Source organism: Astatotilapia calliptera, chromosome 3, assembly GCF_964374335.1.
Source record: "Astatotilapia calliptera chromosome 3, fAstCal68.1, whole genome shotgun sequence".
Lineage (NCBI taxonomy): Eukaryota > Metazoa > Chordata > Actinopteri > Cichliformes > Cichlidae > Astatotilapia > Astatotilapia calliptera.
Window position 1 is genome coordinate 74,909,214 of NC_137424.1, and position 27,509 is coordinate 74,936,722.

At 40.6% G+C, this 27,509-nt stretch overlaps 2 protein-coding genes across 3 annotated transcripts; both read left to right on the plus strand.

Annotated features, from left to right (window-relative positions):
* Positions 1-3,862: 3,862 nt before the first annotated feature.
* On the plus strand, positions 3,863-14,200 carry LOC113019693 (high affinity immunoglobulin gamma Fc receptor I-like). Of its 2 annotated transcripts, none has more exons than XM_080294194.1 (10): positions 3,863-4,002; positions 4,357-4,438; positions 4,752-4,787; positions 6,788-6,905; positions 7,403-7,551; positions 8,803-9,051; positions 9,755-10,021; positions 11,833-12,084; positions 12,228-12,365; positions 14,002-14,200. In XM_080294194.1, exons 1-10 carry the CDS (start codon positions 3,958-3,960, stop codon positions 14,106-14,108), a joined length of 1,443 nt encoding a protein of 480 aa, XP_080150320.1. In that variant the 5' UTR covers positions 3,863-3,957; the 3' UTR covers positions 14,109-14,200. The 2 variants fall into 2 exon arrangements, with proteins under 2 accessions (XP_080150320.1, XP_026019292.2); XM_026163507.2 differs by having other exon boundaries at positions 8,809-9,051.
* Positions 14,201-16,443: 2,243 nt separating this feature from the next.
* Positions 16,444-20,949, plus strand: LOC113019755 (P2Y purinoceptor 14-like). The gene is made up of 4 exons (XM_026163576.2): positions 16,444-16,581; positions 19,240-19,354; positions 19,458-19,717; positions 19,916-20,949. The coding sequence occupies exons 2-4, from the start codon at positions 19,250-19,252 to the stop codon at positions 20,565-20,567; spliced, it is 1,017 nt and encodes a 338-aa protein (XP_026019361.2). The 5' UTR covers positions 16,444-16,581; positions 19,240-19,249; the 3' UTR covers positions 20,568-20,949.
* The last annotated feature ends 6,560 nt before the right edge of the window (positions 20,950-27,509 follow it).

Consider the following 27,509-nt stretch of genomic DNA (forward strand, 5'->3'; position numbering starts at 1 on the left):
AACGCCAGATCTGATTGAGGGTGGGGGGGGTTCAATTTGCCATGTTGCAAGGAGACCGTTTATTAATAGGACATCGTCATAAATACACATTTGTTAACCGTTTATTAATATAACCTTTGAGCTCAACGGTAATTAATTAGTAGTGGAAATAATTTCTGGTTCATCACAGAAATGTAGCAGTGACAATAATATTGTATGCTGTAATCGCACTGGACAATTAGTGATACAAAACAACTGTTTTATCCTGTGAATAAAAGTATATGTTTTTGTCAATGTACCATGGTAATAACAGAAGCGAAACACAATATTGTGTCAGGACAATTTACTATTTATGCACAATAAACATAGAAGCATAGCGCGACAATTTCTGTTCAGCGCCAGACTTGCTTGTAACCTATATCACCAGTTATGTTAAGAAAAATGACGCATTAACTACAACAAAACTCTGACCTTTGTGGGAATGCTTGGAGCAGACTAACCTGTGAGCTGGAGAGTTCTGGGACGTTATATTTGATCTTTGAATGGCTGCAATCCAGTCGCCTCTTTGTTACTTCGGAAACATGGCTCGAACAATTTCTCTTCAACGACGTAATCCGATAACAACCGATCTCTTTACCCGTCGGCTTCCCATGGCTGTCATGCGACCGGCTATTGCAGTTAATAATACAACAGCTTCTTGCCATTTTTGTGTTTCTTTTTATTGCTGCAAAACTGATTTCAATTGAAAGCCTGCGTGCGCTAGTACCTCTTGCCACGAGTTCCCAGAATTCTTTGCGGTTTTACCCCTGAATGACGTCACATTTTCAATCTCTATTACATGGGTGGGAACTAGTGCGTTAGCGCAGTTAGCTTGTTAACGAGTTGGCCGTCCAGCCCCACGCCCCACGTCCGCGGTAGCTCGTTAACGGAGATTTGCCGTGTTGTGGCGTTAACGTCATTTCAACGAGATTACGTAATGCTGACAGCACTAGTGGGAACACAACGAATATGACTGCACATTTACGCCGACATCATCCGAGTGCAAAGACAAGTGGAAGCAGACAAAAACAACAAGCACGCATGCTACAAACTTTACCCGAGTCATTTAGACAGCCGTTAGCACATGATTCTCCTTATGGGGACCTGATATGTTTAATATGCTGCTGAGAATATAATCCAGAATAAGCGTCTAGTATAGCTTTTATTTTGGAAAGAGCCATTTCTCTGTAATAAACTCTCTTTTCCAAAGATGAGTGATTTCTCCATCAGATAGATTTATTATTTTATCCCTTTGTTGTTTCAGCAACATTAAATTTAAAAACTGTACGTTTGAGTTAAAATATATATTTAAATGGTAAATGGCCTGCATTTGTATAGCACTTTTCTAGTCCATAGGACCCAAAAGCGCTTTAGACTACATTCAGTCATTCACACACTGGCGATAGCAAGCTACATTGTAGCCACAGCTGCCCTGGGGCGCACTGACAGAGGCGAGGCTGCCGGACACTGGCGCCACCGGGCCCTCTGACCACCACCAGTAGGCATGGGGTTAGTATCTTGCCCAAGGATATATGGCATGCAGCCAGGAGGCAGCCTGGGATCGAACCACCGACTTTTTGATTAGTGGCTGACCTGCTCTGCCACCTGAGCTACAGCCACCCCATATCTATAATTTTAATAAATGACAAATTAAAAAGGCATGAACATTTTTTTTTTGTAGAAAAAATATCGAACCGTGACACCAAAGTATCGAACCGAACCCTGAATTTTGTGTATCGTTGCACGCCTAGTATGTATGTATGTCCGGTGAAGGATCCAAGCTTTAACCTGAGATTTTGGCCTTTCTGAGAAAATACATTTATATTTAAGAATCAATTTAGTATTTAATGACTTGATATCATGTTATTCAAGCTAAAAACCCTCCCCTACTAATAAGTCATCAAAATTGCAACACACGCAGCTCTGACCTTCTTGTGACCTCATGTGACCACATCTAACAGGGCTTAAAAACATCACTGTCAGAACAAAGTATGGTGTTAACCACAGGATCCACTGCTTTCTCTCACCAAGGCTTGAGTATTTTTCATCCTGAGCGTATCTTCAAGTTTCTAGTGTTTTGCATTAGTGTTTGTAATGATGATACAACAAATGGTAAATGGCCTGTATTTGTATAGCGCTTTACTGGTTCCTAAGGACCCCAAAGCACTTTACACATCCAGTCATCCACACATTCACACACAAGGTGTGCTTTAGACAAAGCCCACACAGAAGTAATTCACTACAGTATGTCTGGTTTAAAAAAACAAACATGGCAATATCACATAGACCAGGCATTCATACCAAGACCTCAGGAACCTTTTAGTTTTGTAAACAGTTCACACCACACTTAACACATTACCACAGGAACCAACGAGCCAGTGTAGTCTGCAGAAGAGGTGAGAAAATCAATCACTCACACATTTTAAGTCCAATATTTCTGTCAAACATTCTTGGGGATCTTGTGTGATACTGGTATCGAACCAATACCACACACTACAACAAACGGGTCTCGGCCTTTAATATGTACAGAAACATCCCAGAAACATTTATGTAAAAGTGGAAGATGCTGATAAATCCTATGTGTTTCTATACTTGATGCATTGCTCATAGATATCAATTTCAAGTGAATTCAAGTGAGACTTCAGTCTTATAACACAGAAAGTGTGTGTTTCCTGTTTCTGCTTGTGACCTTGAACAGTACATCCTCAGTCATAACCACAGTTAGTCAGACAAACACCAGTGGAAATAAAACCCTTATAAAGTGGAAGTGGTTCTGCATCTTGAACAGAGGCACCAATATTAATTTTAATAGCATTAGCATACTTAATATTGTTTGAGTGAAGTGTGCCGCAAAAAATAACCTAAAGTGATTTTCTAAGATTAAACATTAAACGTTTTAATATGTATCAACTTAACTGTAAAGTAGCAAATAAGGTGAATATCATTACATAAAATGCTTCATACAGTCTTGTTAAGAGCTTCTGGGGATGCCCTTGATGGTTGAGCTGATATTGCTGTCTCAGTCAATGCATCAAGCACAGGTGGTAATGACCAGGTTGATTGACTTATCAACAAACTTAAAAAAAGAGAGGAATCAATAAGTTAAGATACCATATTCTTTACATACTGTGGTAAATACTTGTCACGGTTTTGCAGCAATGGTGCAAACCTGTGGCTATTTTCAGGAAGCAGATGCGTGAGAAAAGTATTACTGAACAGTAATGACACCAGTAGCATTTTGTCCAGACGGCCACAAGAAAGAAAGTCAGTCCAGACGTGTGGGCACAGAGAAAGTTTGGATTTATTTAACTGTTTAATGTAACTTCTTTCTGTCTGTGTTTTCTGTATTCATTTAACCTTTAGGTTTGATTTGCCGTAAACCAAGTGAGAAAGTATGTGGAATGGACATAACTGCCAAGACATCTTCACTGAGGGAGAGCATTTGTTATGAAGGGAGAAATCCATCCATCCAGCCAAGAGGTCTCTTTAGCCCATGGTCTCCTCTTGGTAAGACATGCCCAGAATACCTTGCCCAGGAGGTGCCTGGTAAGGATCCTAATCAGATTTCTGAACCACCTGAACCAACTAGGAGGATGATTGGCAGCTCTACACTGAGTCCTTCTGATATGAATGAACTCTTCACTCTGTTCCTGGCTCATTCAAATATCTGACGTCACAGGAAGCAACCCTCTGATCCACTGGGAAACACCCAGAGTGCAGGCAGCAAGCCTACAAGAATACCCACCACGTTCTGCTGTATAAATGACATTTTAACCAGGGAAACTATGAGTATGACTCATGTCTCACTTCTTAAGTGGACATTACAGGAACAGCAGCTTTTGGCAGTTCAGTGTTGTCTTCATGACGCTTGATACTAAGCTGTTTAGAAGATGGGTGGATTCACAGAGCAGCTTCAAATAGACTTTGTGACTTGGAGTAATGAGCTCTCACCCTATGTTCCAGGAAGGAGCAAACTTATACCAGGTAGGTAAGAAAGATGTGCTGAAACCTATCAGCTACAACTGGCAGATTATTATATCCATATTATATTAATCCCCACTTTATTCCTTTTATAAAAGCATTCGATGGCTTCTAATGTACAGCTGGCTGTTTCATGTCTCAGTTCCTGCTTGCAATTATCTTTTGTTTTTTTCAAAGTTTGGTGTCAGAACAAGAGAATCTGAATCCTGTTTCATTTCTCCCCCTGTTTACAAACACATTAACATAATGTGCTACACCAGACAAAGGATTTCTTCTTAAATGCCTTTAAAAAATATTTTTTTATGTTCTTTTTGGCACATCCTCCTCCCCCCCACCACCGTGTGGTTTCTTTAACAGGATGTTGTCGCCACTTTTGCTACAAAACGGTCAGTGAAACTGCAGCGTGCAGACGCTATGAAGGCAATTCTGCTTCTCCTCTGTAAGTACAGAACAAAAATTAACAAACAAAACTTCTTGTCACACAATACTGCAAAAGTACTGTAGATTAAAATGCACAGAGGTGTGTTTGAGTTCTTTGTTGATGTATAACTCGTTATAACGTATAACGTTGTTTTTGCTGCACACAGTTCTGTGACAGACTGAATGGCTGTATTATGAAAGTTTAAAGTTATCAGATGTCTTAAAGTTAAGAGTTGCAAATGAAACTTAGTGATTTCATGTTTGTGTCGTATGACTGAGAGTTTTTAGGAACACTTACACACTGTGTGGTTTGACTTTGACTTTCATATCAGTGTTGAGCACCTGCCGGACGTCAGCCCAGAGTCGTGGTAAGATTCAAGCCTGTTTATGTCTGTGTGTGTGTGTCTGTGTGTCTGCATGTGTGTGTCTATGTGTGTGTGTGTCTGTCTGTGTGTCTGTCTGTGTGTCTGTGTGTCTGCATGTGTGTGTCTGTCTGTCTGCATGTGTGTGTCTGTGTGTCTATGTGTGTGTGTGTCTGTGTGTGTCTGTCTGCGTGTGTGTCTATGTGTGTCTGTGTGTGTCTGTGTGTCTGCGTGTGTGTGTCTGTGTGTCTGTGTATGTGTGTGTCTATGTGTGTGTGTGTCTGTGTGTGTCTGTCTGCGTGTGTGTCTATGTGTGTCTGTGTGTGTCTGTGTGTCTGCGTGTGTGTCTGCATGTGTGTGTCTGTCTGTGTGTCTGCATGTGTGTGTCTGTGTGTCTGTGTATGTGTGTGTCTATGTGTCTGCATGTGTGTGTGTGTGTGTGTGTGTGTGTGTCTATGTGTGTGTGTGTGTGTGTGTGTGTATGTGTCTGCGTGTGTGTATGTGTCTGCGTGTGTGTGTGTCTGTCTGTGTGTCTGCGTGTGTGTGTCTGTCTGTGCGTCTGCATGTGTGTGTCTGCATGTGTGTGTGTGTGTGTGTGTGTGTGTGTGTGTGTGTGTGTGTCTGTGTCTGTGTGTCTGTGTGTGTCTGTGTGTGTGTTATAGAATGTCATTTGCATTTCATCAGTGTTTTAGACAAAGTGAACTTTTTGACTGAAAGCACTGAGATGTTATTGTAAACATTTTCTTCTCTAATCTAAAGATCTTCAAACTGAACCTCACCAACTGTTTCCTGCCTGCAGAATCAGGCTTTTCTTCCTAATGACACCAACACAGCTCCTAAAGCAAAATGCTAAAGCCCAATGTTTTCATTGCATTTTCTGCTCCTTTATGATTCATATTTACACATTGGAAATAACAGTCAATCATTTAAAAACAACCACCATCATCACCAAACAAAACTAAACAAGTCAGTTGCCTCACTGATGAAGGTCCCTTAGCTCCCCTAGCTGTTACAGTATCTTTTACCAAATCAAGCATTCTTATCGTAGCCTTAGCTCAACGCAGACGCATGTTTGCCCCTTGGTAACCAGAGATCTGTAAGACAACATGTCACACAGCAGATAAATGTCCGATCAGAACAAATAGCTGCCTTACTTTACTGTTTATTACTGCTGTGGGGCAACATAACACATGAGTTTTATTCATTACATTTCTTCTGTGTGTGTGTGAAGTGAAGCACACCATCATCAGATCTCTCAGACTCATTATGGTAACGACAGCAATTGCAAAGCTCAGTTGTTACACTGTTTCACTAACTTGGTAACTCTCTGGGTTTTTTATTAATTCATTGAGTGCATTTATTCACTTTGGCTAACATCTGGTCTCAAATAATAACCCCTCAGAAACAGCACTGAGCTGAAAAATCAGAATTTGAGCATTTTTATTCAGCAAATGTTCAGAAAGCCCAAAAGAACCACATGCTTATCTTATTTAGGCCATTGCATGTGGGGGGAAACAGGAAGTCAGTCGACTTAGGAGGCACGGCTCTCATTGGTGCAGGTTCAACAGAGAAAGGCGCGTTTTCTTTAGGCCAAAGTTTGCATGAGTTTACATGACACCAGAGTTTGTAGTGGAGGAAGCTTTCTCAGCACGGGGTCGACTGTTCAACTACTGTTCACACGTAGGATGGTAACAATGTAAAGTGCCTTAAAAACCACACATTTACTACACTCACCGACTGTTTGTGGATCTGAGTGGATTATGTAGAGATGTTGCTGATGATGTGTTTTTCTCTCCAGGTATGATGGTACATTTCTCACTGATTTTTTTACCAGATCCCAGCTCGTTTTGTTTGTTATTTTGGCCTTTGTTCACCCCAGAGTCAAAGCTTTCAGTTTAGTAACTTGTAAATTTGTTTCTGGGTATAACTTTGGGGACCACGGCAGGGTCACCTTCCTTTTAAACACTTATGCTGTGCTCTGTCAATTGTGTCTCTGTCTCTCTCAGCCTCTTTGAAGGTCACTCCCAACTGGTCCCAGTTTTTCGAGTACGAGCACATCAGTCTGAGCTGTGAGCGGATCGCCTCCGGTGAATGGACAGTGTGGCGATCCCCAGCGAAAAAAGGGTCAGTTTACTGCTCAAATAACTAAAATCACAAAACTGGCATGTTAAAGGAAGAGCACTCTTTATGTTTCACTCAGCTAATTCATCCTTTCAGTTGCTGTTGTGCAGGAAGAAAATCATTTCTACCAAGATGTTTTCAGTGTCTAAACCTGATAGAGTCATTTTCAGTGAATTAACCTAACTGCAGACCGAAAGCAAATAAAAGGAGATGTTAAAGAAAAGCAATCAGCAAAACAAAGAGCAAATTCCAGCGGTCTCATAACAACCTGCTGACAAACTGATATTTGACTGGTGATTCAGAGCACCAAAGTACTTTATGGGTGACAGTGAGAGTCAGCAGGCATCTGGCAAAATGCCTGGTTTGAGAATTTCTTGCATAATTTACAACCTTGGACTGTAAAATGATCCCAGTATAGTACTGAATTAGATAATTAGTTTATTCATAAGTCGTCTAAAAATGAAGTTGAGATTCAGGTTAACACAAACGATGTTTCTCAGGTTGAAAGTGTCTGACTGCACATCAGGCTGGGGTATTCAAACTTCCTCTACCTGTGAAATTAAGAGAGTCACACATTCAGACTCCGGGGTTTACTGGTGCCAGTCCACACACGGTCACAGCAGCAACGCCATCAGCATCACTGTCAATGGTAAGATTCATTAAACTGCATTTCAGCATGCCTGAAGGAGAAGCTACATAACTCCTGCTTCCTGTTTCTATGAAATTTAATGTGACTCATTCATGTGTGAATCAGCTCTTCTCTCTCCAATAGACTTTTGCAACATTTGCAACTTTACACGTTAGTGTTTTACAGGGAACTAGTTGTGATAAAGGGAAGCACATCAATATAAACCAAAAAGGTTTAGTTCAGTTAAGTGGACTCATTTTTATACACAACTTGCTTCATTCATTCGGGCCGATCGTGGCTCAAGAGTTGGGAGTTCCTCTTGTAATCTTAAGGTTGCCGGTTCGAGCCCCGGCTCGGACAGTCTGGTCGTTGTGTCCTTGGGCAAGACACTTCACCTGCCGCCTACTGGTGATGGCCAGAGGGGCCGATGGTGCAATATGGCAGCCTCGCTTCTGTCAGTGCGCCCCAGGACAACTGTAGCTGCCTCCACCAGTGTTTGAATGTGAGAGAATGAATAGTGGAATTGTAAAGCGCTTTGAGGGGTCCCGAAAAGCGTTATATAAATGCAATCCATTATTATTCTCCCATTAACACAAGCACTATTGACTAACTTGATATTTGGCATTGAGACTGGTGCAGTCAGGGATTGAACCACCAGCCTTTTGGTTGGTGGTCTGGCTCAGGGCTGCGGCTCCAAACAAGCCACACTTTTGCAGTCTAACATTAAAGTCTGTGAGCTGTAGCTCTTTGATGTGTTTCTGATCAGCAGCGACCTGCTCTACTTTCTGTGCCACAGCCAACCAGAGCTAATGTTCCATGTTATGTCAGTAAGCTCTCCGCATGTGGAAAAAATGATCTATAATGCTGCACATTTCTTGCTGCATGGGGCTGTTCATGATCTGTTTTAGAAATGGATGCCTGATTGACCTCTATGAGGCTGGTAGCTAACCTGTGCAGTGTTAGGTTCCCTAAACTGGGACACTGAAATAAAATCATTTTTAAAAGCAGATAAATTACATTTTAGCAATACCAAAAATGATCCCACTGGGCCTGTTGAATATCAGTTGTGTATAGAGTCCATGTGAAGTCTCTGTGTATGTGGACGCAACACCCCCAGTCCTTCTCTGTAAACCACAGTGACCTAATTTCTTTCCTGCAGAGATTCAGAGATAGCTGATTTTGTTAGCATAATTGTTCTAGGGCAGTCACCTCTTCCCTGTAGGCTGTCTCCTCACCTGGAATCAGACAAAAACATATTTCATTTTTCTGGAGGTTTAGAGAACCCAGTGATCCTGCTGAGTCCTGCTGCCCCTGTGGTGGAGGGAGAGAACATCACTCTGCACTGTAGAACAAAGAATCCCTCCAACCTCCGTGCTAATTTCTTTAAAGATGATCACCCCATCAAAAGTGAAACTGCAAACCACACGACCATCTACCAAGCATCTAAAGCTGATCAAGGTTCCTACAAATGTGACATAAGTGGTCATGGGGAATCACCATCCAGCTGGCTGCTGATACAAGGTAAGGAACAAAGTCATTTCACTAAATAACAGCTGTCTGCTTAAGCTGCTGCCTGTGACATGACCCAGATAAGTGAACAAAATAGATGAATGGATGCAGACAGCTGTATAAACACATAGTGAGGGTAAAGATGACAGAAGAAGAAACATTCAGTGCATCTTGGGAATCCCCCAGCATTCATCAGGATTCATTCAGTTCAAGTATGAACAGGACGGCTGTGAGTATGCTGAAGGAACATCCTAAAAATCTCTTCTTTACTCTTGGATTTGGTTACCTGACATCATGTATTTGTTAGGATTTGTGTAAATTAGAAAATCTTATTGTAAAACAAATTGTGTTACCAGTCTCAGTGAGATTCGTAGCACTGCAATACATCATCCAACACGTTGCTTTATATGTAATAATGTGTGCCCAGTCGAACTGGGGTTTGTAAAGGTTTAAATATATATGATTTTAAAATACATATTATATTAATATTAGTTGTAATGCCTTGCATGAATGGAATTCTGATTGGGGATCAGCAACATAATAAATACATTAATTGAATTTTGTTGCATTTTTTTAGTGTAAAAAAGTTTTGACACGTGTATCATAGAAACAAAGTGAATAAGCAAAACAGAAGACGTCTCAAAACAACTGGAAATGTGAAAACATTGAATACAGCGCACATATTTTAACACACTGAGTCTTGTTCTGTCCCCAGATCATTCTGACCTTCCCACTCTCACACCGTCTCCCAACTCCGCTCAGATGTTTGAGTACAAGGACTTGAATCTGAGCTGCGGCATTCAAGGATGGACAGTCAAGAGATTCAGCACCTTTGACAAACAAGTGTCCCGATGTGAAGTCTGGGGAAACGCTACTTCCTATGGTTGCATCCTCCACAAAATCAGGGGGCTCGACAGTGCTGTTTACTGGTGCGAGTCTCCTACACACCAGCGGAGCAACTCAGTCAACATCACAGTTTATGGTAGGAGCGGGTTTAAAAATCTAATTTGAAATAGAAGCCCTCAAAATGTATACGAATGATTGGAAACTAAACACGTAATAGTCATGCTTGTAAAACACGTGTCAATGTTGTTATAACAAAAATGGTTAAATGAACACTTTTTGTTTTACACACAAACAGTGGAGCTGTACAGCTTCACAGCTGAGCTCAGTGGATGGATGCTTTACTATGAACAAACATAGTCGAGCTAAACAGAAAAAAACATGCATTTCTATTGCTTGTAGAAAATAATAGTTTCCAACTTCATGAGAATAGGTTGGCCAACTCTTCTTTACAGCATTGTTTCAGTTTATTAATGTGCACAGCTCTCTATCTTAAGATCCCACAGGGTTGCAGTCGGGTTCACTCCTGGGCTTTGCATAAATCACTGATACATTTGATCACAGAAGATGTCGTTCTTAAAATCCTGTAACTAAGTTTAAGGATGTAAAGTCTCCACTGTTATCTTCTCCAATGACATACGCCAACACAATGTAAAACAGCTACCTAGACTCCCACAAGACTGATTATCTTGTTAGTGTTGCATTAAACAGCTTTCATTGAAAAAGCAGGCCTCAAATCAGAAGTGCATGAATCCCTGGTATAACTCACAAAAGTGTGCCTTAAAGCAGATAAACTGCAAGCTGTAGAGAAAAAGGCAGCTCACTATTCTAGATCTTCATTTAGACTGGAAGAAGAGTTTGCTGCTCTATAATAAAAAGACGTCTTAGTATTTGTCACTGAATCAAGACAACAAAAACAACCCCAGGTTTCCTCAGGTGACCACAATATTTTAATACACAGAGAAGAACATGCAATAGAAATTAAAGGTACTGCACTGCAGTGCTCTGAATCATTCCATATCTATCTAATAAACTCTGTTTTCATGTAGATTGATATCTCTCTTCACACACAAAGGTTTATTATGAAGTTCCACAGGGTTTAGTGGTGGAATCAATTATGTTTTTCCCAAATATATTTTTCCTATCATCACTTTGGTGCAGATAATACCCAGCTTTATCTATCCATGATGACACACACTGATTAGCTAAACTGCAGGAATTTCTTAAGGACCTGGATGAGCTGTAATTCCTTGCTTCTTAATTCAGATGAAACTAAGATTATTGTAATTTGCACTAAAAATGTTAGAAACATTGTATTTAACCAAAATGCTTACTCTGAGTGGGATTACCTTTGCCTCCAGTAACACTGCGAGGAGTCATTTTTGACCAGGATATGTCCTTCCATGTACATATTAAACAAATGTATAGGGAAAGTGCTGCATATCTGCAAGAAACGTTCATGCAAAAACTAGTTCAGTCATTTATTACTCAGAATCTGCACTGCTGTAATTTATTATGATCAGGATGTTCAGATGACCCACAATGACAGTGACTACTGTTGTAAATTGCTGCAATAAAAATGAAACCGAATTGAACTGCATCTTGTAGAAGTAGTCACACTTGCTGATGATCAAATAATCAAGTGCATTTAGTAGCACCTGCCCAGAATACTTCCTCACCCACTGTTTCTCTATTCTGGCTTAATTTTTTATATGTCATGTCATGTAGTTCCTCTGAGGTTTTACTTACTTAATTTTAAGAACTTTAAGGAATCAGAATATTTTATGTCCTGATACTTGAAACCTTAGCAACTAAGGAAGGTTTACTTTCTTTATTTACTCTGATTTTATCTGCCTCTCATCAGACAGTGCTTGATAAATAAAGCTGAATAGCATGTTCTGCTACATGGCATGTACTCGTGTATTGAAACATTTTGTTTTTATCTCTCAGAACGAGAATATACTCCAGTAATCCTGCAGAGTCCCGCCCTCCCCGTGATGAAGGGAGATAACGTTACTCTGCTCTGTGAATCAAAGAACAGTCAATCCGACATCCCAGCAACTTTCTATAAAAATGAATCTATTATTGGGACTGCGCCTAGAAGTCACATGATCATCTATAACGTCACAAAGTCTCATGAGGGCATCTACAAGTGTAACATGAGTGTGGGAGTGTCTCCATTCAGCTGGCTGTTCATCATAGGTAAGGACTGAAAATCCAAGGAATGACATGACTGGTGACTTTGGTCTTTTTTCTTTGATGTGTATTAGACACTGTTCATCTGTGGTTTAGAGAGAAGATAAAAAGAGCTTTTTTCCAGCAAGATCTTTGTTGTTTGTTTCTAGATCCTGAAGATCCTGATGCCCCCACCTCAGATCCTCACAAAAACCTGTCTTCTCTGGGAATACTGCGCTACATCTTGGTGTACTTCCCATATGTAATTTCCACATTCCTCATGGCTTCTATATATCGCATGTCTGCAGGTAACACTGATCATTATGTTCAAAAATCACCCATTCATCTCGTAGTGTTGGATCTATAATCTTTACCAGAATAGAAAAACACTGGTTACTGAACATGAATATTTTGTCATAAACCAGAGTTACTATGTAAAAATCAGAGAATAACCAAAGTTATTGCCGTTTTGATGGAGGTTTGATGTGCCTGAGCCACATTTAATTACAGTTCACACAAAAGTCGATAAGAAAAGCAGGAAATTGGCAGACGAACTGGCCAACATCTACAGAGACATGTTTTCAGGGCTCTTAATCTACCAGTTCTGAGAAATCTGGGATGATGTGTAGAACAGCATCAAAAACAGAAATTCATTATTAGCGCATAAGTGCACCTGTATTTATTCTGTTTTTCATATCAAAAAAATTTGTATTTGAACAAGGATAGCAAAAGACTAAGACATCTCATTGTGGTTCAATTTTCACTACTAATCGGGTTATTTAGGGACATGATCGATATATTAGATGATCTCATAGAGGCTTTGTGTTTCAGAAGCAACCCTTGGTAACCTCCAGTCTCTGTGTGTTTATTCTCAAACCAGTTGCTGAGTGGTTGTGAGATCAGTCACATAAAGGGTGCTGCATCAAAAACCTTCTTGCTTTGGACACTTGTAGATTGCAGTGGTTGCCCAGATGCATGGAAGATGCAGACTTTGCCTTAAAAGTAAAAGTTACACATCATCTGGTTTCTGTGACACTTTTACCACAGCTTGGGAAGTATTTGGCATTTATTTGCAGAAAAGTTAGTGTCTTCCTTTCAAATTATAGGCAACGTTTGCAATGTGCTGGTGACCAAATTAAATACAAGGAGGTCCTCAATGTATAGCTTTTTACAACCAGCTTCATGTTATGGACTGCCAGCAACTTTATCAAATCAGACAAATCACTTTTATTGTCACATCACATGTGCAGGTACATTGGTACAGTACATGTGAGTGAAATTCTTGTGTGCGAGCTTCACAAGCAACAGAGTTGTGCAAATACAATAACGTAAACAAGAAAAATACAAGAATGGCTAAATCTGAAACTAATAAATATATGTACAATATATAATAGTATATGCATTTCTGGATGTGTATACTAAATATTTTTCTACGTTTAGCAACCACTCATTGGGTCACAGAATACACATTATTCCAGAGGGGGTCAGTGACTGGATTAATGGGACCAATGGGCTAATGACTCAAAATCAATATACATAAGGGAATAAATGAAAGCTTAAATTTAAAAGCCATGATCTTCAGGCCCTCAGGCAGCACTGCAGTAACGTCTTGATATTCACATGTCCCGGCTTAGGTTTGGAAGTTGTTTTAGCCACATGTTAGTTTTAGTCACTACAATCTGCAATTCAAATAAAGTCTAATACAGTTTGGCGGTCCAGTTTTGCTGTCTTAACAGTTTCCATCCCACTTTCTGTTGGCCCCAAATTATTTAAGATGGCGACAAATAGAAGCTCAAATCTATCGTCAGACAAGAATAAGTTAACATCTACAGTCGATGTCAAATTAAGTTCAAATTAAGAATGTATTATTCAAAAGAAAAATGACTTCTTTATATTTACAGTTTGTTTCATCACTGTTGTCATTTCTTACTTTGCGCCTAACAGGCAGGAGCTCACATGTTTCCATAACGATGCCTCCACCCACCGAGGAAGATGAGGACCAGTCGTATGATGATGTCATGGCTGACGTCACCACTGAGCATAATTTCTAACTTAAACTCTTTGTCATGTTTTGAAGTCCATGAATTTTGTTGCATGTTGTTTTTAATTTTTGTATCAATAAAGTTTTTTTTTTGTAAATTCATTGCTGTGTGTTTTCTTTAGTTTACATCTTCGACCTCTTAACATGAAAAATGAAGCGGTGCTTTCCTGGCAACAAACGTTATCAGGGTTAGAGGTGAGATTTTATTTATAGGATCTATTTTTAGGGCAAAGGGAGAATTTAACTGTTAGTTTCAAACTTTACTGGGTTGAAGAAGTATATTCAAAATGAATAGAACCGTGATGTTAAGCTGCCACCTGCTGATGGCTTCTTGTCACTGCATCTCTGAGAGGTGACTGTGGAGCTACAGCAGCAAACTGACTCTGAGATATTAAAGATGGAGCTTTATTAAAACACCACCAGACTTTATGCCTGACTTCAAACATACATGTGGCTTAAAACTGATGATGCATATACATGTATATTTTAGTTAGTTGGTATTTAGTTGTGTGAAGGGAACCTGCAAAGTGCTGTGGGTATGACAATAAACTTCTTGAATCTTGAATATTTTTTAATGTAATGCTTACACCCCACGAAACAGGCCGTCTGTTTTTTCAGTCTGATGACTGACAGCCTGCACAGAAGGAACCCTGATCCTCTCACCAGAGAGAGGCCAAACTGAGTGCAATCATGGTTGGCTGAAACAAATCACAGAATGCATGAAAGCTATTGGAAAAGGTACTAAATCAGCTCAATTTAACTGAGCAAGTGAAAGAAAGTTTAAAGTAACATAAAAAGAAAATCAAATATTTTCCACAACATTTCTTTTGCTGGCCACCTTTTCAGTCCCCAGAGAAACTGCGATATCGGCCAGTCTCCGGTGCAGCCGCTCCACTGCTGGCTGCTCATTTGACCTCCAGAGATGCTCATGTGTCCTTCTCCATGTCCAGGCTGATGCTGTAAAGTGTCTTCAGGCCTCGCTCAGCCTCGTGGTAGACCCCCTGAAGTGGTTAGCCCCTGCACAGGGCCTTCCTTTCTCCTGTCGTTGTCTCCTATGCTGTGCAAACCTCTCACACCTTAGTTTATTCTTGCTTTTGTATCTTGCTTATCTTTGGACTTCAGCACTAAATGGTCCCTTGAGTTTTCATCTGCCTCCTTTTTCTACATTTGGGTTAAAAACTTTCTAGATTTAGTATTTCTAGTAATTCATAGCATCTGTAGTTATGCAGTGAAATGGGTAACACAGCAAAAGAGTTTGTAAATGTAAATGAGCAAAAACACGCAGCCATTAGCTGTGTTTTCACTTCTATTATGAAAATAAAAAATGGTGCCAAAAGGTAAAAAACTAAAATCTTGAAAATAAGTTCTTGCTATGAGAAAATATTGAAATTAAAACAGGTTTTGACACTCGCTTGAATTCAGATTTCACACATTTAACACTTCTTACTTTGTTGTAAGACTTGGGCCACAGACTGGTTGAGTTTATTCATGCCTACAGATCAGTAATTGTGCTAATAGCTGGCAGCTAGCATGGAGTTGATGGGGAGGAGAAACTTGTTGTGGGCAGCACACATGGGAGAATTTCAACCCCAGGTTTGACCACGAGAACAGTAGAAGCATTCAGCCATCCAAAAAACATCTATCCAGCAAGAGACGCAGCTGCAAGATGCACATGTAACCTAGATTTGCTTCTGAGTAAAATATCATGAGCAGAAATGATGCTTGCCAGTGAAACTACAGCAGGAGGAATCTGCCAGTTCTGCAGTAGTTAGAGCTACAGTAACAAAATATGCACAAATGCTGTCTATTTAAGATCATGTTTGTGTTGAGTTCAGCCTCATGTTGATCTCTGATATCATATTCATTTTCCTGAATGCTTGGGATCGATTAAAGCTCTTTCTCTCACTGATATCATTTGACTCAAAAGGCCTCACCTCCTGCAGGAGGTGCTGTAGTAGAAGAAGAAAACCAACCTACAGCTGGATGGTGAAGCTGGTGTTGATTGTTTTGATGAGCAAGTCGACATTAGAAAGAGATCTGAGATAACGTCAACGGGCACTAAAAAGTGCCTTCAAAACAAAATTCCCCCTCAGTGTACGGAAATAATGTGCAGTACAGATAAGCAAATGACGCATGTTGTGGTTGCTTAAGAGCAAAGTCAGACTTTGAGGGGAAAAAAACTCAAATCAAACTGAATTATAAAGGTGGAAAGCCTGTGAAGTCTTATCAGAAAGTGACAGTGTGATATGACCATCTGAGAAAAAAGTCCTGACATTTGAAGAATACAATATGCAGGCAACCTGTGCATCATAAATGATGAGAAAGCATATCTGTTCCTGCGTTGGAAATTTGTAGCCCAGTTTAGCATAAAATACAAAGAGGAAATAAGTATGAGGGTAGTAGTGCGGTCTTTGTGAGTTTCCTGATTTGCAACAATATCATTAAACTCAGAGGACTCAGCGAATCAAGCAGCTTTTCCACAGGTGAGTCTTGTTTACGCTCAAAACTTTTGTGCTTAAGTTCTAATTTCATGCTTAAGTTGAACGATGATTTGTAGCAGCTTCTGGGCAGTAGAAACACACATCTGCCTCAGCACCACAGTTGGCTCCTGCCAGTGTTCAGGGTGCAGATCTATTGATGTCATTACAAATTGGTTATTGTTGTTGTTATAGACAAAGACTTAGAGTGTACTGGTGCCAAATGCACTGATAATCAGCCTCACACTCTTTTATGGCTTCGTTATGAACAATCTGTTCATTACCATTCAAATGTATGGACACCTTCTCATTTAATGTTTTTTCATCTTTCGTCCTGGAAATTGTTTTTAATGGAGTTATGTAGTAAACAAAAAAGTGCGAATCAACTCAAAACACGTTTTATATTTTAGATTCTTGAAAGCAGACACCCTTTGCTTTGTTGACAGTGCGCGTTTCAATTACCGCTTTTAGCTTGAATATCAAAATATAAATGTATTTTGCCAGAAACACCAGAATCTCAGGTTAAAGCTTTCATTTGAACAACCATCAAACAGCTAAAACAGCAAATGACAGCAGGTAAACAGATTCCAAATGAAGACGTAAACACAAAGCTCACCGACGGCACGCATACAGACCTGCTGCTGGGGCTGAAAGCCAACATCTTACAGGTTCTGATTCTGCACATTTTGTCACTCTCCAACCAAAATTCATTGAAACAGCAGAAGAAGGAGATCAAAACTACGCGTCACATTTTATAGACATTTACATTCACAGCATAAACAGTTCCCTCTTACTTTCCCTCTTACCATAAAAATCACACTTCCTGCACAGCTCTCTCTCTCTCTCAGTGTTCGCTCAGTTCACGACCAGTATCTATATCTAAGAAATGTAAACTTTTTAAAACCCTTAGCTGTGTCTCTAATCAAACCTCTGTAACTTTTCTCTGCTTCAGTTCAGCAGCATCACTTACTGTTCATATGCTGATTAATGCTTCCCTCAGTTTTTGTTCTACTCCAGAATATTTTTAAGGTATTTGCTATAAAAAGCCAGGCCAGGAAAATTTCCTTCATGTTTTTCTGTGTTTTAGCCTCACTTACACTGACAAAAAGGCATCTGCTGTGATGTTTACACCTGTGATGAAGTCTCACGAGTGTTAGTACTGATAAATGATCAGAATTATAATATTTCTTACTGTTTGAGGCAAAATTTCCCTAATTTAAATTGAAACAAATCAGAATCAAATCGATTACAGAAATGAGCAAACCCTTGACCTTCTCTTTTGTGAGATTCATGTTGTAGACACCTGCCGTGGTCTTCACTTCACATTCCTTGTCAGGCTTGTCAAACTTGTCAGTTCGCATGTTCTCCCCGTGTTTGCGTGGGTTCCCTCCGGGTACTCCGGCTTCCTCCCACAGTCCAAAAACATGCACTTTGTGGGGATAGGTTAATTGATTAATCCAAATTGCCCATAGGTGTGAATGCGGGAGTGAATGTGAGCGCGAATGGTTGTCTGTCCCTGTGTGTTGGCCCTGTGACAGACTGGCAACCTGTCCAGGGTTTACCCCGCCTCTCACCCTTTGACAGCTGGGATAGGCTCCAGCACCCCCTGCGACCCTGAAAAGGACAAGCGGAAGTGAATGAATGGATGTTCAGACTTATACCACAGGTTGTTGTTAATTTCAGATGTGTTCATTCATAGTTTTGATGCTTTCAGTGAAAATCTTCAATGTAAATAGTCATGAAAATAAATAAAAACCATTAAATAGTGACTAGCAGCACACACACACACACACACACACACACACACACACACACACACACACACACACACACAATCAACCCAGCTGATAGTCAATGAGTCACTTCCAGAAGGGAGCAGTCCCATTTAACTACTGAAGAACAACCTGCCTCTGTACCACATGGATTCTCCTGATGTCGTAGTGGCTAAGTTAACCAGGCACATGGCTCAGTGCATGAGTGGTGCACCAAAAGACATTGGCAGGAATACCAGAGGAGCGAAACACGAGAAAATATTTGACAGTGTCATCTGCTTATGTATGCATTTATATATCACCAACATACTGTGCAACAATCTGATGTTACAAGCAAGTTACGTTAAGGATTTTACCTGGTTAAATGTTAGTTTAGCTGACAGCTTTCATCTGTGTACTGAGATGTATGAGATGTATGGGCATCCAACTTTTGATCAGCTGATCAGCTTTTCAAATTGCTATTCAAAAAGCCCAATAATGGGGAAATGCAATAATAAACCCTCAAAGTAACAAAAGCATGAACCTTGATCGGATTAAAGAAGGCACTGCTTAAGTAGATACCTGGTTAATTGCAAGTTAAAGTTATTCTGATCATATTCTGAATGATTTGCCATTGTGACTGGGGCCCAGTTAAACAATGACTACGTAGTAAGACAGTTTTGAGATGTTTAGACGAAATACAGTTCCTATGCAATATCACTACACAAGATGGAACATGTCATTAACACAGTAAGTGATGTGATTTAGAAAGGAAATAAGCATAATGATATTAGAAATGGATTAAAACACAATACTAATAATAAAGTGTTAGAATAATAGGTCGGTTAAGACTGAGCAGTGGATTTCTATGACTGCTCCTTCTTGATCTCAATAAATTGGATTTATTTTTCAGCTCCAGAAACATGGCTGACGCAATAAATGTGACTTCATCTTCCAACCAGACCTGCGAGGCTGTTAACACTTCAGCCTATCCTTTCTTTATGCTGGTCTACAGTCTAGTGTTCCTGGTAAGTTTCAAATCATCAGATTGTGCACTGTTAAAAATGTGTTAAAGGTTCTCAGTATATGTGCTGAAGTCCTGTCCTCTCCATCCTTTCTGTGTTTCTTTAGGTGGGGTTAATCCTCAATTGCTTCATCATGAAGTTCCACTTTTGTGGAGCACAGCAGCGGGCATCGAGCAGCTTGAAGATCTACCTGAAAAACCTGACAGCTGCTGACTTCCTGCTCTGCCTCTTTCTGCCACTCCGCATCACCCACTATGCTAGCAGCTCTGTCATCATTCGGCAGCTCTACTGTAGTTTTGGAGCTTGTGCCATTTTCATCAACATGTACGCCAGCATCATATTCATGGGCTACATCGCTGCCAACAGGTAAACTTCATGATGAAGATTAGAGGAACCTTTTACCTTTTACTCAAACTGCATTTCATGGTAATGCTGTTTACGCCTGACAGCTTGACTGAAGCGCTGACAATTTTGACTTTATTAATGATTTCTGCTGATTTGAAACTAATAATTAATAAATAGTGACTGATTCATCTACTCAACCCCCGTTTCTTTTCTCTTCAGGTATCTAAAGATCGTCCAGCCTTCAGGAACTCATATCCTGCGGAAAGCAAAAACTGCCTACATAATTTCCATCATTACCTGGGTTTTCCTCCTGGTTCCGACTGTGACATACACCATCCTGTTTTTCATCACCCAGACCCCAGTGACCTCTAACCCCAGCTGCTGTGATCCCTTCTTTAGTGAATCAATCAAGCTGTTCTTCACAATCATCCACACTTTGTCTCCCATCATCTTCCTCGTGGTCTTCATATCCCTGGTCTTCTTCTACTACAGCACCTCCCGCAGGGTGTTGCGGGCACAGCAGAGGCAGCTGGCCTCCTCTGGCTCCGAGAAGCTTGTCAAGCCTCGCAGGAACATGTTAGTGCTGGTCAGCATCTTCTGTGTTTGCTTTGTCCCCTATCACCTGGCTCGTCTTCCCTATAGTCTTCTGTGGAGCAATGACTCTGTAGGCTCAGTCTTGAACTATGTAATGGAGGTGACCACCATGGTGGCAGTCTTCAATGTCTGCCTGGACCCTGTTGTTTACTTTTTCCTCAGTAAGTCTTTCCGGGCAAAGGTTAGAAAGGCGTCCAGGACAACCAACAACCAACAAGCAACTGAGGAGAGTGAGAGTACCAAAGAGCCACTGGACAGTGTTCCAGCAATGAAGTAACCCAGTGAGTAGTAAGGAAAAGCTCAACATTTTATAAAATACAGAGATTTGCATTTGGTTTGAGAGTCAGATTACACCAGTGAAACCAGTGTCATGGATCCCTAATCCTTGTCAGCTATATGACTTTCTGCTGAGCTCATGAATCAATACAGTGCTTAACACAAACATAAAGACAGAATCAGCTTTTATGTTGCTTTCAGCTATTAGCACAGTGGCTGATTTAGCATGAATAAATTGAACCAGACTGGGTTCACATGGATATAACACTTGGCATCTGATGAACATTTACAGAGGACAGAGATGACTCCCTTTGGGGAGAGTGTGATGGTATGATGACAGTTATGAAGTGAGGGTTAAAGCCATGCACACACTGGAAGTGATTCCCAGTGTTGGGGAGTCACGGAATACATGTACCGCCGTTACGTATTTAAAATACAAAATATGAGTAACTGTATTCCATTACAGTTACCGTTTAAAAAGGTGGTATTCAGAATACAGTTACTTCGTTGAAATAAATGGATTACACTGCGGTACTTTCCTGTTTCATATTGTCGCGGGTCAGGACTGTTTGTGTTTTGTTTGACAGCTACGTTCTGTTGTTCCAGGCGGCAGCGTCTCTGTCTCTCGCAAGAAAAGTTGACCCACACAACAAAGTAAAGCTATTTCTCGGCTACGAGCCGACAGGGACCCCGCCGTATTAGTCAGAGGTCCCTTTACTACAGTTCGGAGTCGCGGACCTTCAGTAATAGTAATAAATCACACAGCAATAGTACATTCACGTTGTTGTAAAAAGCATGATAATATATTAAGTAATCCAAAGTATTCAGAATACGTTACTGTCATTGAGTAACGTAACGGAATACGTTACAGAATACATTTTGGGGCATGTATTCTGTATTCTGTAATGGAATACATTTTAAAAGTAACCTCCCCAACAGTAAGGAATATACTTTTTTCTCGCATGTTCATCACTCCTATTCTCGTCTGGATTATTTTTTGGTCAGCAGCTCACTGCTGAGTGACATTTCAGACACTGAGATTCATCCTATAGCTGTCAGTGTTCATGCTCCTGTATCTTTAAAACTAATACACAAGAATAATACTACGCCAAGTAAAAACTGGAGATTTAATACATCACTGCTTAAAGATGAAGACTTTATTAAATATTTTAAAAAGGAATGGACTTCATACTTAGACTTTAATGACACTCCCGGAATATCTGCGTCTGTTCTATTGGAAGCAGGAAAAGCTGTGATGAGAGGTAAAATAATTTCTTTCTCATCACACAAAAAGAAAGAAGAAAACAAAAACATTCAGGAATTAGAAAAAACCATCAAATCACTAGAAGAAGCCTACGCGTGCAACCAAGATCAGGAAACATTGAACAAAATATGCAAAACAAAACTAGAATTAAATGAAACTATTAATAAAAAAACACAATTCCTTATACAAAGACTTCGCTTGCAGAATTTTGAACACAGTAACAAATCAGGTCGATTTCTAGCTAACCAGTTAAAAATAAAGAAAGAAAAAACAACTATATGTGCTGCTAAAGATTTATCAGGGAACACAATATATGACCCTGGAAGAATAAACAACATTTTTAGGGATTTCTATGAAACCTTATACTCACCACAAATAAACCCATCTAAAAATGAAATTGATCGGTTTCTTGACAACGTAAATCTCCCAAAATTACTAGACAGTCAAGCAATGGAACTGGATTTGCCACTGACACCAAGTGAGTTCCAGGAAGCCCTGATAAGTATGCCCAATAATAAGGCTCCAGGTCCAGACGGCTTCCCTGCAGAATTCTACAAAGAATTCTGGACAATTCTGGCACCAGTATTCCACAGCATGTTGCAGGAAATCAAGGAAAAGGGCAGACTACCACCAAATATGAACTCTGCCAACATTAGTCTCCTGCTAAAACCAGGCAAAGACCCTTTATTTCCCTCAAGCTATCGTCCAATTTCTCTTTTAAATGTAGACCTTAAAATAATCTGCAAAGCTCTCTCAAAGAGATTAGAGAAAATAACCCCCCTCTTAATTCACCCTGACCAAACTGGTTTCATAAAAGGTCGGCACTCCTCAACAAACACTCGTAGATTACTTAATTTAATAGACTACTCATACAATAAAAACATTGAAACCATAATATTATCTCTAGATGCAGAAAAAGCATTTGACAGAGTTAACTGGAAATTTTTATTCGCAACTTTACACAAATTTGGTTTCGGAAACTCTTTTATAAACTGGATAAGAATATTATACAATTCCCCAACAGCTCGTATCAGAACAAATGACCAGACATCCCCCAGCTTCTGTCTCCTGAGGGGCACCAGGCAGGGATGCCCACTCTCCCCTTCACTTTTTGCAATTTTTATCGAACCTCTAGCAGCAGCATTTAGACAGGCTACAACAATTAAGGGCATAAAATGTAAGAACATAGAACATAAAATCAGTCTCTATGCAGATGATGTGTTGCTTTTTCTGCAAAACACACAAACCAACCTCTCTGAGGTAATTACTCTAATAAACTGGTTTTCAAGAGTTTCAGATTATTCAATTAACTGGCCAAAATCTACAGTTCTCCCCATTAACTGCTCCTTCCATAATTCTTCCTCTGCCCCACTGCAATCCGGAAATATTAAATATTTAGGTATTAATGTTTCTCCTAAGCTTTCAGACTTAACTAAATTAAATCACATCCCACTTCTAAAGAATGTAGAAGGCGATCTGACTAGATGGAAATCTTTACCCATATCACTCATGGGAAGGGTCGCCACTATAAAAATGATGATCTTGCCAAAAATAAATTACTTATTTTTGATGATCCCTAACAAACCATCACAAGATTGGTTCAGATCTCTGGATTCATATATTTCCAAATTCCTTTGGAAAGATAAACCCCCGCGTATCAGCTTAAAAACGCTACAAAGAACCAAGGATAGAGGAGGATTAGATCTGCCTAATTTTCACCAATACTTCTTAGCCAACAGGCTTCAGTTCATCTCAGAATGGTTAAAACATACCTTCTTAGTTGAGCCCTGGCTAGATGTTGAACAGGCACTATGCAAGGATCTAGAGATTTCAGACCTACCATTTATTAGCTCAAACATCAAAAAACATGAATGCTTTAAAAGTATCAACATCAGCTTCTCTCTGACAGCATGGTGGGAGTATCTAAAAATAACGGAGTCTTCACTAATCTCATGCAAACGTACTCATATCTGGAATAACCCTGACATATTACAAAACAATAATATGATTAACTTCCCAGAATGGAGTTGTAAAGGAATTAAATACTTAGAACATATATTGGAGGGAACAGAATTTATCCCATTCGACAGACTAGGGATCAACAAGAAATTTTTTTTAGAATATCAATGGGCCTGGGCCCCCCTTCCCTGGCGGGTCGCGGGGTGTGGGAGTGCCTACTGGGGTCAGCGGGGGAGCTGGCCCCAGGGAGGGGTTACCTGCCCCTCCCTTCCTTCCCTCCCCATCTCCAGCTGCCTCCCTCTTCCCGCTCCTCCACAACCACCCAGACATGCAGGGCCTTGGAGTGGGGGTATGTCACCAGGGTGCAGAGGAGGCTACCCCCCCCCCCCCCCCTCTGTCCCCTTCTGGCTGCCTCTGCCTCAATTTTATCCCACAACTTAGACATTCACATTATTCACACTCTCATTACACATACATATAGGATCTTGGGGGTGGGCACAATCACGGAGTCCAAATCACCATCAGGGTGTATACCTCACCCCTGACGTCGTTGCCCACCTCTCAATTTTAAATACACTTAGTCATTGAGGGCTAGCAGGAGGGACTATGCGCTTACCTGCTGCTCCTTGGCAGGTAGCTCCATGCCCTCCTGGGTTTTAATTGCACCTTAGAACACATATGCATCAACACTACAATGAGCGGGTGGAGGGAGGTTTGGAGTCTTCTCCCACCCCCATTCTCTGCGGCCTGCTGGAGCGGGAGGGCTAGTAGGAGGAGTTGGCCGTCCGGCTGCGGTCTGGGGTGTGGGGCCTCCCTGCTGCTGCGGAGTCGGGGTGGTCTGCCTCTCCCCACCGCAGGGAAAAGGGTAACACCACCTGGGTCTGGGTGCAATTCCCCCCTCCAGGGGCAAGGGTACCTAGACCCGGTTTGTAGAGTACGCTTGGGGAGTGTGATCGTGTGTACAGCGTCTCTTTATGTCTGTCTCCACGTTGGTTGAGTGTGGAGTGAGTGCATATGAGAGCATGAGGGTGGGAATGGATGTTTGTGTCTGTGTGTGCCTGTATGTCTGTGTCTATATGTCAGGTTGGGTATCAGACGCCACCTCTCTGGGGACATCTCGGGCCCTCCAAGATATCTATGACTAGCTAGTTTATTGTGATGGTGCTTTTTTTTTTATTATTATTATGTTGCTCTTTGTTGTTTGCTGTCTCCCCTGTTTTTTTTTGTTTTTTTTTTCTTTCTCTCCATACAGGTGACCCAGGAGTTTTTTTTTTTTGTTGTTTTTTTTTCTCTCTTCTCCCCCTTCTCACCGTCTCTTCTCCCCTTTGGTTTTCTTTCTTCCTCTCCCCCTCTTTCTTTCATTCTTTCCCCCTGTCCTATTAAAAAAAAAAAAAAAAAAAAAAAAGGATGACAAAGGATGAACTGAAGCTCCGCCATCACGTGATTTCACATGCTGCTGTTTCTGATGTCACTTCCAAAAAAAAAAAAAAAAAAAAAAAAAAAAAAAAGTAACCTTCCCAACACTGGTGATTCCCCTCATCGCACATGGCTCTGAAAATGGTTGTTGGTCACTTGTGGACATTGCAGGCTATGGTTGCCTGGGTAACGTTTTGATGTATTTATTACCAGGTTGTATATCAATCAGTGGTTCCCCATGTTCTCATTGGTAGTTGCTTCAATCTTTTACCTGGGCCCAGAAAAATGTTGTTCGCTTCATTTTGCCAGAGTGTATTTTTGTTGTAGTCATTTAAAGTTGCAGAATATCATCCACTTTCTATGTCTCAGGTTGCCAAATTCCTGTGAATTTGATGTATGTATGAAGCTTAAATCTGTAAGAAAACCTGCATCAGAATGAGGCTTAATGAAAAAACGAGTACTGTGTCAAATAAAGCAGCATCTTAACACCAGTGAACTCGTTTTGGTTTCTTTTCTGAAACTTATCAACAGTTTTTCAGGTCTTCTCTGTGTTCCCTCTGTCTGTCCATGATGTCATAGTGTCTGCTCGTGGGTCTGTCTGTCAAGTTCAGTGTCCAGTTTGGATCTCTGTGTCTGTATTTCCTGTTTTACTTAGAAGGTCCATTTCTGATGTGTATAACTGTGTCCCAAAACGTCGGCTGTGTCCTTTGGAGGCTGTCACAGCCAGGCGACGAAGGCTGTCCCAATTCGGCGATTCCTTCAAATGCAGACGACAAATGCGTCCTCCTTTTCCCCGAATTTGAAGGATGGGTCGGGTGTGTCCTTTGTGGCCCACCATATCCCAGATTTCATAGTGCGGCCCAGCCAATTTCAGTTCCCAACAATGGCAGCCGCTACTAAGTTTTAAAATCACTCTTATTAATCTTTCTGGGTCACAAAATAAATTTTAACATTTCTCAGGTGAGAAAGTAGCTGTGTAAACTTCAAATATCTGCTTTGTTTATCGAGACATTGCATATGTGCAAAAGTGCGGCGATGTTTTTGGAGACGTCTGTTACTCACCCACTCAACCAGGGGATTCAATGGTCACTCCAGCCGGTGAGAGCAGCGGACTCCCGGCTTTTCAGACCCCCTCTCTTTCGCTACTCAGGTTAAGCATGATATATAAGTCCCTCGGATAACTTAAAAATGTAATTGTTTGGATTTTTTCGGTGTTTTATTTGTTCCGGAGTAAATCGGTTTGGCTGAGATCAAAGTTATTAGATTATTAGATTAGATAAAACTTTATTAATCCATCGGGTGGGTTCCTCCAGGATTTTCACACAGCTGAATAAACGTCAAGCAGTAAACTGATTAAACAGAAGTGTGAGACGGTCGAGAATTTACGCCAGTGTCCTGTTATATTTTAGATAGCAAGGAGCAGACGGCGGAGTTTATTAAACTCCACCGAGACAGCGGTGACACAAATCTGAAGGCTAGACCGTCAAATTTCTTCGAAGGACTGGGCCCACGTAGACCACAAAGGCCGTGTCCTCTGAAGGATGCAGCCGATGTTTTGGGACACAGCTAATGTGTCTAGTTTTGCTTCCCTAGTCTTGTTAGCCCTGATTTCTCCCAGCTGTGTTTCTCTCCTGTCTCCCATTCCCTGATTACTCCACTGTGTATTTTAGCCCTGTGTTTTCTCCTGCTTGTTGATGGTCTTTCTGTGCTTCATGTACTTCTGCTCTCCATCTCCTTGTGTTCAGGTTTTTTTTTGTTTAATTCTTAGTTTTTCCCAGTTTAGGTTATTTTTCAGTTCTGCTCTTGCCACCTCGCCTTTTTTCGTATGTCAATCTCCACAATAAAGCTCACTCACATCAGCAGTGCCTGCATCTTGGGTCCTTACTCATAACCCCACACATCTGCCGCGTGTATGAAGAGATTTTGGGGTTCGTGTGCTCAAATATCTGACAGGTGCTATACACTCAATCTTCAGGTTCCTTCTTTTTTTTTTCTTTTTTTTGTCCCGTTTGTATATATAGCCATCAGAATTGTTGTCTTAAGGCTAAGAAAGATGCCAAGCGGATTTATTTTACCAAGTGGATCATCATGGCCTTGCCATATTGGTCCATTTGATTGACCTTTATTATAATTATGAATTTATTTTATTTTCAGTTGCTACAAACGGGAAAGACATGACTGTGGGATAGGACAGGGAGAAAGAACGAAAGAAAGAGAGGGAGAGAAAGAAAACCAAAGGGGAGAAGAGACAGTGAGAAGGGGGGGAAGAGAGAAAAAAAACACAAACAAACAAAAAAAACAAAA